The 11208-nt window shown below is 36.0% G+C and overlaps 1 protein-coding gene and 1 pseudogene across 1 annotated transcript; both read left to right on the forward strand.

Moving 5' to 3' along the window:
* Positions 1-1168: 1168 nt before the first annotated feature.
* LOC141702114 (cytidine deaminase 1-like) lies at positions 1169-2293 on the forward strand. The gene has a single exon (XM_074505798.1). The coding sequence runs from the start codon at positions 1256-1258 to the stop codon at positions 2141-2143; it is 888 nt and encodes a 295-aa protein (XP_074361899.1). The 5' UTR covers positions 1169-1255; the 3' UTR covers positions 2144-2293.
* An 839-nt stretch (positions 2294-3132) lies between these two features.
* On the forward strand, positions 3133-7052 carry LOC141702113 (cytidine deaminase 1-like; annotated as a pseudogene).
* The last annotated feature ends 4156 nt before the right edge of the window (positions 7053-11208 follow it).

Consider the following 11208-nt stretch of genomic DNA (forward strand, 5'->3'; position numbering starts at 1 on the left):
ACCACTTTTATCCACCAGATCTGGCCATCAACTCCGTTCATCAACTATGATCACCAATATCATCACAAAAATCACTAGATCTAATTACAAAATACAACGATAAACTTATAACAACCACATCACCACCACCAAATATTTCAACAAATCTAAGCACGAAATAAGTGAAATCGTCGGAGATGGTGGTTCAAAAAGAAAGGAGGAGAAAGAAAGCTTATGGGCGAGGAAGTGGTAACGAGGGGGCGGAGGAAGGAGGAGCAGCGACGTAAGGTTGTGGGGTGGGGTTGTAGCATATTGTGGTTGTTGGTGGTGAAAGTAGGGGGATGGTGGTGGTGTAGAAGAGAGAGAGAGAGAGAGAGAGAGAGAGAGAGAGAGAGAGAGAGAGATCTGGTGGGTGAGTGGTGAGTGTCAAGAAAGAGCAAAGTGCAGGTAGATGGTGGTTATCGGCGGTGGAGCGGAGCAAAAGCGGTGTGGGGTGGGGAAATACGGCAGGGGTGGGGGATGAAGATTAGAGAGATAGGATAGGGTTGGGTAAATGGGCAGGAGAGAAAATGTATGTGTGGATTAAAAGTAAATTATAAAAATATTTTAAAATTGAGGGCGGAGATTAGATCTCAGTTCTCACAATAATGACGGTTCTCATTTGAGTAACTCCGATTATATATATATATATAAATAATCCAAAAAAGTGGAAAAAAGGGAAAAAAAGAAATGGACCAAAATGTTATTTATGGGTGTTAAATGGCCAAAAATGTCAATTTTGAAAATAATGGCCCAAAATGTCACTTTATAACGGCACTTCGTCTTACGTTTTGCATTTTTTTTTCAAAAATGTGTACCGTTTTGATACTTTTTATTTTTTTAATTTATTAATGTGCAAAACTTTAGTTGAGTCAAAACACTACTTCATATATACTTCATATAGCGTTTTGTACCAAAACCTTACTTTATCTATCATTTTGCGCATAAAAAAAATCCAAGTGCCAAAACGCTAGACGAAGTACCGTTTTAGATTTTTTGCATAAACGTTACACGATATACCGTTTAAAATGACATTTAGAGCCATTATTTTCAGGAAATGATATTTTAGACCATTTTTAACCCCAAAATCCCCAAGTAATTGACATTAAGGGTCATTAGGCCGGAGAATTAGTATAAATATTGAGTCACCTGATCCACTTCACTTCCCTTCCTCACCCCTCAACTCTCACACGCTAACAAAAAAAAGAAAGAAGAGAAAGATCAAACACCTTGGTTGATGGATCATCCCAGATTTGTGATATCAGCTGCTGAAGCAGAATCAATGGCCAATCTCTCCGGCCTCTCTGTCCCTCAACTCCTCCCTACTCTCGTCAAATCTGCTCAAACACTCGCCCGTCCCCCCACTTCCAACTACCCCGTCGCCGCCGTCGGCTTATCCTCCGACGGCCGTATTTTCATCGGCGTCAATCTCGAATTCCCCGGCGTCCCTCTTCACCACTCTGTCCATGCCGAACAGTTTCTTGTCACAAATCACGCCTTTCATAACTCTCCTCGTCTTGTTTATATTGCTGTCTCTTCTGCCCCTTGTGGCCATTGTCGTCAGTTTCTTCAAGAACTCAGGCAACCCGGAGATATACAGATCTTCATTACATCCCAAAATGATGTCATTTATAAGCCCCTTTTGTCCTTATTGCCCAACCCTTTTGGCCCTTTTGATCTTTTAGATCAACAAACACCTTTGATTCTTGAATCTCATAACAATAACTTGTCTCTTGTGGAGAACAAGTTTTTGGCAAATGGGGTTGCTCAAGATTTCGAAAAGTTGAAATCTTTAGCTTTGGAAGCTGCTATTGCTTCACATGCTGCTTATAGTCATTGCCCCTCTGGTGTGGCTCTGATGGATGTTCATGGCAAGTTTTATAAGGGTTGTTATATGGAATCTGCTGCTTATAATCCCAGTTTAGGTCCGGTACAAGCAGCATTGGTGGCTTTTGTGGCTAGTGGTGGTGGTGGATATGATGAGCTTGTTGCTGCTGTTGTGGTGGAGAAGGAAGAAGCAGTGGTTAGACAAGAAGATACTGCCAGGTTGTTGTTGAAGATGGTTTCACCTAATTGTGATTTTCGGGTTTATCATTGTTGTTCATCAGTGAATGGATGTGTATAAAGGGGTAAACTTGATTGGGGTATATTTCATTGTAACACGTCTATTGTTGAAATATTTTCCAGAATTGTTGGAAAGATGATGATATGAATTGAAATATGTATGATTGATTTAATGAATGAATGAATTATTATCCCTTCTTTCGTCTTTGTATGACTCCGTCTCCAGCAGTATATGATCATTAGTATGTAATTTCAGATTTCTGGTTGTGTTGGAGTTTTTAAACTTGTTAGCTTTGTTTTGGTGTTAGAACAAGATTAGATATAATTCGGGTTCTTGGTTGTGTCAGACCTTGTCGAAAAAATGATTGAGACGATAATATGAATTAAAATATGTATGATTGATTTAATGATTGAATTAATTATTATCCCTACTTTTGTCTTTGCATGACTCCAGCATTATATGATCATTAGGATCGTAATATCTGATTTCTTTTAAGTTTTAAATTTGTTAGCTTTGTTGTGTTAGGACAAAATTAGATATAATTAGGGTTCCTGGTTGTGTCAGACATTGTCGAAAAAAATGATTGAGCATGCTAAGCCGATCAAATTAGTGCATTTTATTAGTTATTATGCCTCAAGGAGGAATTGTGCTGGTATTTAAGTTTGCTCACTTGGCCATCATTTTTAAGTTTGTTCAGTTGACCTTTACTAAACATTTTTACTACAATTTTTATTCTCTCATTTAAAAGTTTTTGGAGAAAAAATATATTACACATGCGCGTCGCAAGTGAGTACAAGCTGCACTGCAGAATTGTTAGTTTTGTTTTACAGATTCTGATGTGTTTATTCAAGTAATTACCTATTTGGTACCTGTGATATTGTTAGTTGAAAAATGGGAGCTAAGTGGGCTGTTATTGAATTGTTTGTTTATTATATCTATGACTAGGGCTTAGTCCAGTTACTACTTTTTAGTTTCGTAAATGGAATCTTGTGCCTAATTGGAAATGTATTAATAAATTGCCTTATTGTAAAAGAAATGTGCAGGTTTAATGAGGATTTAAGTATTTTTCCGTATGTAGAAGACTAATTCTGAACACATTTGTTCCTCAGACCTCCTCAGGTCTGGAGGAGATTGCTATACCTTGGAGTCAATTGTGTTTGAATTGTGTGAGAGTTGTTGGTTAGGTTTAATTATGATTTGGTTGTCGATTTTGTGTATTTTTTGAATTGATGTGGAAATAATTGTGGATTTTGAGGTTATGGGGTTTTTTGTTGTGAAATTTAGCTGTGGGAAGCGAAGATGATGCAAGCTGGTTCTATACTGGGACCGAATTAGAGGTCTCCTGCTCCAAGGTTGACACCGGGAGGTCCGATTACTCCGGTTCATGATCTTAATGTGCCTTTTGAAGGGACTAAGGAGTACGAGACACGTATTGCTGATATGCAGTTTCCTACTTTTCTCCTGTAAGTTGTCGGACTTTGTGGATTGTGTTTCAAGTTCTGTTGTATTGTGTAAAAGATGGAACATTTTGTTTAATTTTGTGTTTTGTTGTGTGCAGACACCAACTAGGGTACCCATTACCAGGGTCGGGTCAGACACCTTTGCCTGGAACAGCTGATCTGTATAACATTCAAACGGACGGTACTCTTCTACTCCTGGGGAGTACCCTTCTGAGAGTGGTGATGGAGTTTCTGAGATGAAATCTGGAAGACCGAGCCAAGGTAACGATTCTGTGATATTTTGTAATATCCATGTGTTATAAATTCTGTGACGATTCTTCTATTAATGCGCTGCTATCATTTTTCTTTGAACTAAAAATGATATAGAGATTGTAAATTTATTTTTATCTCCTGTTTGATGGGTGAAGATTTTGTTAAGCATAAAAGTAGATCCAGTTTCTAATATTCTTCCGACGAAGGATGCTTGTTCTGTGGAAATATAGAAAGAAATAATGTGCCTACAGGCGACAATATTAGGTTCCTTGGTGTCAGGTATATTATATGTAATAGTACACAAACACTAGTCTTTATACAAAATAATTAACTTATTAGGTTCCCGATTGTCATCAAATTACATGTTAGCCTTTTTACAAATAAATAATAATAATTCTTAGAAATTTTCCATAAAATTGCCATGCATTATAATTTATTAATTAACCTTGAATAGTGCTGCTCCCAGTCATCAGCGGTTACAAGTATGTCACTGTATTAGAAGTTTAAAGAGCAAGGGTAGTATTGGTTTTTAAACGAAGGCACGTAATTAAAGGCCAAGATATCTTGGTGTGATTACTTTTACCAGGATTTTGTGATGCGATAACTATATCACTGTATATTGTATGTGATTTCTTTGATGTTATTACTATATCTCGGATGTGATTACGTATGGGAGGATCAGATATCTAGTAATCTAGACCTCCTCCAGGTCTAGTTAACAGTAAAGGAAAGCTTCTAAGTGTAGAAAAACAAGTTAATCCTAACCAAAGTTCCTTTCTAATGAAAAATGATGTTCTGTTGTGAGCATTTTGGCCCTAAATTTTGCTAAAAAGGCTTACCTAATATATAGTTTCTGTCGGTCTGGTCTGAGCTTATAAGCAAATGCAGTGATACTCAGATTTATATGTCAGTGTTGTGTGCCGTAAGCTGTTAGACAGATAATAAGTTAGGCAGCTAATAATTTTTGAATCTTTAGTTATCACCTACTTTTTTTTTTAATTTCATTGAGTTAAATTCTAATTAACTTAATGTCAAGTACTGTATTATAGTGGCACTTTGGTTGTCCATTATTTGTAGTTTAAATTTGATAATTATGAAACACGTTGATTGTAGCATACATAGTATGTATGATTGGACAGTAATATTTTTAATATATATGATTGGTTAAAAGTTGAGTACTTTAAGAGGGAACTCTCAGTCTAAATGACAATTACTGATAATCTACTACTGAAGTTGAATGTAGATCCACCACTTAAAGGTGATCTAATCACAGACAGCTTACTATAAATAATGTTAATTAATGCATTTGTTTATGTACTTGTTGACCTTAAAAAAGTGTTTTAAAGTTGTAATTAAGTGGGTAGTGCAAAAAGTACAGGTGGAAACCACAATAAAGAAGAAAGGTGTCTGAAGTTTATTGGATGACTTAGTTATGATTTTAATATTAAGAGAAAAGAGGACATCCTTTTTAAGCAAAACCAAGTTAAGTGTTAAGCATGATCATCTAATCTAACCATATTACAATCAAGAATAGTGCCAATAAAGATGAAGTGCTGTTTATTATTCTTTTTCTATTGATGGAATTTTTTCAAAAAAATAACAAAGCAAAGTCACTTAAGTTTTGGTGTTTTTACCAAGGATTGCGAGTTCGTATTTGATGTGATAATCAAATGTTAATTGTTATTTGTTATGTCATAACTTTAAACTCCTCCCCAAATCCGGCTAAAGTTGGTAGTGGATATGCAGCAGTTTAAGTAAAGCCAAGATGCCAAGGTTGTCATTCAAGCACTTGTGAATGGATCGTCCCAGTTTTGTAATACCAGCTGCTAAAGCAGAATCAATGGCCAAACTCTCCGGCCTTTCTGTCCCTCAGCTCCTCCCTACTCTCGTCAAATCAGCTCAAAAACTCGCCCGTCCCCCCATTTCCAATTACCACGTGGCCGCCGTCGGCTTGTCCTCAGACGGACGGATCTTCATCGGCGTCAATCTTGAATTCCCTGGCGTCCCTCTCCACCACTCAGTCCACGCTGAACAATTTCTTGTCACAAATCACGCCTTTCATAACTCTCCACGTCTTGTATATATCGCTGTTTCCTCTGCCCCTCGTGATGGAAAATTTTCTGCCCCTTGTGGACATTGTCGTCAGTTTCTCCAAGAACTCCGACAAGCCGGAGATATACAAATCTTGATCACACCTGGACTGCTCAACAGGCCCAAAAAGATATGATTTATAAGCCCCTTTTGTCGTTACTGCCTAGCCCATTTGGCCCATGTGCTCTTTTAAATCAAGAAACACCTTGGATTCTTGATAAACATGAGAATGGTTTTGGTTTGATGCAAAAAAAGAGTTTGTCAAATGGGGATGGTCAAGATTGCAAAAAGTTGAAAGCTTTAGCTTTGGAAGCTGCTAATGCTTCACATGCTCCTTAGAGTCATTGTCCATCTGGTGTGGCATTGATGGATGTCAATGGAAAGTTTCATAAGGGTTGTTATATGGAATCAGCTTCTTATAATCCAAGTTTGGGTCCGGTGCAAGCGGCATTGGTGGCTTTTGTCGCCAGTGGTGGTGGTGGATATGATGAGATTGTTGCTGCTGTTTTAGTGGAGAAGGAAGAGGCAGTGGTTAGACAAGGAGATACTGCTAGGTTGTTGTTGAAGATGGTTTCACCTAATTGCGATTTTAGGGTTTTTTTATTGTTGTTCATCAGTAAATGGATGTGCGTAAAGGAATTAACTTGGTTTGGACAGATTTCCATTGTTATACATCTAATGTTGAAATGTTGTTCAGAATTGGTAGAAAGATGATGATACGACTTAAATGTATGATTGCTCCAGTGAATGAATGAATTATTATCCCTTCTTTTGTCTAGAATGAAAAAATGAATGAGAAAATGTTACAGATGGCTTTTCTGAAACTAATTTCTTGGCTAAAGGTGGGATATGCTGCATGGTTATGTTCACAAGGGTTTCTCCGGATGGCCAAGTCATTGCTGGAAACCATATAAGCCTGCTCACAGGATGATCATGAACTTTGTTCAGAAGAGGTTTTAAGTTGTGCTCAATATCGCAACGCTGTGATGCTCATTAGGCTGTGTGTGGTTGACAGAAGAAGTTTACTAGTTAATGGATGGATTTGCAACTGGTAACTGGATCATGACCTATATAATTCCTATAAATATTTGTAGCAGGTAGCAAGTATTTTAATCAGCTTATTTTATTGTCTCGGTTTGACACACCTATGAATTAATTAGTTTCTAAACAAGGAATAATTAAATTGATTTGTATATATTTTACATTGTTAGTTAAATTTAAAAGTAATTATAATTGATCTTGTAGTTTAATTATATTAAGTATATTTATTAGCAAGATTCTAGATTATTCTATTGGAAAAATAGAAGGATTTGTTTTTTTTCAATTAGTAGATATTTACGAGCACTAGGGACTTATGCCTGCGCTACGCAAACTTGTTATCCGACAACTTTTTACGCTTAAACTGTTATATAAATGAAACCAATTGGTATATCGTATTATGAGATAGTGAACTCTTAATTATATTAACGAACATAAAAAATATATTAAACATGGAACAAAAAACATAATCGTCAATTTCAAAGAAACTATAACACCCCTTTTTTATTAATAAAAGGAGATATTACTTAAAATCCGTAAACCTGTAAACAGAGCACTAATATATTTCTAACAATAATTTAACAATCTAAAAATTCTAAAATAATATTAAATGTCCAAAATGTCTAAACCAATAATATCGATTCTAAATTCTCCAAATAAATAATTAAATCTAAATACTGATAAAGTCCGAAATCCTAATCAATAAAAGGGGTAGCTCTCCATCACACAGTCCCAGATCCCCCTAAGCACCTGCCAGAAAAAGAATACGGCATGAGCCAAACGCCCAGTACGGATTTGGAATACAATTTATAAAAATAGATATCAGAAATAAATAATCAGCAATTTATAATAAAAGAACAATTTTAAAAATAAGTAAGGTCGAAACAACGAGAGGTTAGGATATTTCATACCGAGATCAGAACAGATACAAATACACATATCATAGGGTACCTAATGTGTGCAATAAAATGGATAACGTGTACGGCATATACAACGTCACCATAAATCAAATCACAAATCAAACTCTGGGTGCACCCACGTATCCTGAAACAAATATCAAATGCGCAAAAACTCCTCCCAAGAGCTAACAGAAGGATACGCCGTGACCAATCACATTGTCACGGAAGTGTCATGTCACTGGTGCCGCAATGACATGGCTGTGGTACCCCTACAGCTGGTTAACTCGGTATACCCTAAATCACACTAAGGTTTCAAAATAAAAATATTCTCGCAAAATTTAAAATCACTTGAGACAAATAATTCAGATTTCCAAAACAGATGGTGTCATAAGTAATTTTGAAAATCGCATAAACAAATATTTATAATTTTCCAAATCAATTTTTAAAACAATTTTCAGAAGTCAAAATATCCAAACAATTTTAATGGAGCGAATAAAATATGAAATTCAACAAAGCGGAGATATTAAATTTCTAAGAAGAGGAGCGCTGAATAAAAAAGGGACATAATCCGTACCTTGAAATTAGCACACCAAACACTCATGAATAGCCGTAAATAATCCGCTAAACTCCCGATCCCGAACCTAAAATTATATAATTATAGTTTATTATTAAAATCTTTTATTATTAGACTTAGACATATATTTAAGCAACATAATTAATATAGATAGACCTGGTAATAATGCAACTTAATTCTAAATACGCAACAGAGCTCATGTTTGAGTTTAAATAAATAATATGCTAATATTATATGCGGCCTAGTTCTTTACTCTGTCCATCCTACTAGTTCGAGACAAAGAGTATTTGTAGATTACAATTGGATTTCCTAGATGTTTGGCTGCACAGGTACACACTATGATCCCTGACCAAGGAATTACATTACTAAGTAACATAAATAATGTAATCAAATTTAACACACCAAATTATGTACTAATTAAAATAGGATTTTACTATAATATTAATACATCAAACTAATCATCATTGATGATGGTGATAACAAGATATTACCTTAACTATATTTTAAATTTAGAATAAGGACATTAATCTTATTCATATATAATATATATATACATATATATTAGTAATAATAAAACAAGATTGTAGGAATAAAATTAAAACATAAATCTGGACTCACATCACAACAACAAACTTGATAAAATAATGGATATTAGTATGTGAATTCACATCCATAAACGCATAACAGTAGTACTACTATATGGTACATGAAAAAGAAAAAAAAGAGTTACCTTTTTACTTTTAATAAAAGAAAATGGTTAGAAGGCAATTCCCCTTAACTCCCTTCCTGCTTGTTGCGACTTGCTCCGTTTGTTTCTTTTCTTTTAGGGTTTTGTCACTAACTAGTTTGTGATTTTATATAGCCCTCCAATATCCTATAACTAATAGAACTCTAATAATTAATATTAACCTTTTTATAATCTCTTTACTAGTTCTATTTTAAATTGAAATCATTTTAAAACAAATAATAATATTATTATTAACAACTTAAATTACTAATTCTTTTCCTAATCAAATTACTAAACTAGCTAATATTATTAGTTCTATTATAATTCATATTTAATATTATTATTATTATTATTAAAAAATTCTTGTATATTACATATATACCCCCTTAAAAGGATTCCGTCCTCGGAATCAAGCGAAACTAAAAACTTGTACCTGAATCGAATAAATGCGGATATTTCTCACGAATAGATTCTTTTAATTCCCACGTAGCCTCTCTCTCCGAATGATTTTTCCACAAAACTTTCACAAACGGAATAGTGTTCTTGCTCAAAACTCGCTCCTCTCGAGCTAAGATAACCTCAGCTTCTTCCTCGCACGAAAGGTCCTCTCTAATCTTATGTAATGGGTACTGAACTACGTGTAACAGATGATATTTATAGCCCCACACATGAAACACATTATGCACATGAGATAGTTGTGGTGGCAACACAACTCTATAAGATACTTCCCCTACTTTCTCCATAACATCAAAATGTCCAACATATCTCGGACTAAGCTTTCCCTTCATACCAAAATGCTTCACACCCTTATAAGGCGACATTTTTAGGAACACATGATCACCTGGCTCAAATCCACTAAACTTCCTATGTTGATCGGCATAACTCTTTTGACGTGATCGAGCTTCCTTTAAACTTTCTTTAACCTTCTCTATCTTCTCATTAGTGATTCTAACCAGCTCCGGCCCTTCAATAACTCTCTCACCAACCTCATCCCAACAAGATGGTGCCCTACATCTCCTACCATACAAAGCCTCAAATGGTGGCATACCAATACTCGCGTGCCAACTACTATTGTACGCAAACTCAACCAGATACAGGTACTTGTCCCAATCACCTGTCCACTCTAACGCGCAAGCCCTCAACATATCCTCCAATGTCTGAATCGTCCTCTCTGACTGTCCATCGGTCTGCGGATGATAAGCAGTACTAAAATTAAGTCTCATACCCCAAGCTTGCTGGAATCCCTTCCAAAAACGTGATGTAAACCTCGTATCTCTGTCAGAAACTATCAACACAGGCACACCATGAAGTCTAACAATATCTCGCTGAAAAATCTCTGCCAACTCATGAATAGGAGTAGTCTCTCTAATAGGCAAGAAGTGAGCGGACTTAGTAAGTCTATCAACCACCACCCATATGACATTGTTCTTCTTGAAAGTCCTCGGCAAATGAGTCACAAAATCCATAGTAATGTTTTCCCACTTCCAAACTGGAATATCTAGCTGCTGCAACAATCCACTAGGCCTCTGATGGTCTATCTTCACTTGTTGACATGTAAGACATTTTCCCACAAATTCTGCTATATCTCCCTTCATTCCACTCCACCAAAAGTGCTTCTTCAAATCCCTATACATCTTGGTGGAACCTGGATGGATAGAGAATGAAGAACTATGAGCCTCTTTTAAAATTTCCTCGTGAATTATCGGTTCTGTAGGAACACACAATTTTCCACCCAACCATATCACACCTTCCTCATCAACACGAAAATGTATTTGCTTTCCACTTACCACCTCAGATCTAATAGCTTTTAAACCTGTATCACTCTTCTGAGCTTCCTTAACCCTTGAAATAAGATTTGGTTCCACTTTCAAACTTGCAATGCTACCTCCCGACCCTCTGACATACAATTCAACACCCAATCGCTCCAAATCTGAAATAAGGTTCGGCTGATTAATGAGAGATGCAACACTCCCCAAGTTCTTCCTACTAAGAGCGTCTGCCACTACATTCGCCTTCCCCGGATGGTACTGAATATTTGCATCATAATCCTTAAGAAGTTCAAGCCACCTCCGTTGCCTCATATT

Source organism: Apium graveolens, unplaced genomic scaffold (assembly GCF_009905375.1).
Source record: "Apium graveolens cultivar Ventura unplaced genomic scaffold, ASM990537v1 ctg4669, whole genome shotgun sequence".
In the NCBI taxonomy this organism is placed as follows: Eukaryota; Viridiplantae; Streptophyta; class Magnoliopsida; order Apiales; family Apiaceae; genus Apium; species Apium graveolens.

Excerpts from the sequence above, each read along its gene's own strand:
- LOC141702114 (XM_074505798.1), top strand. The coding sequence starts at position 1,256 with ATGGATCATCCCAGATTTGTGATATCAGCTGCTGAAGCAGAATCAATG.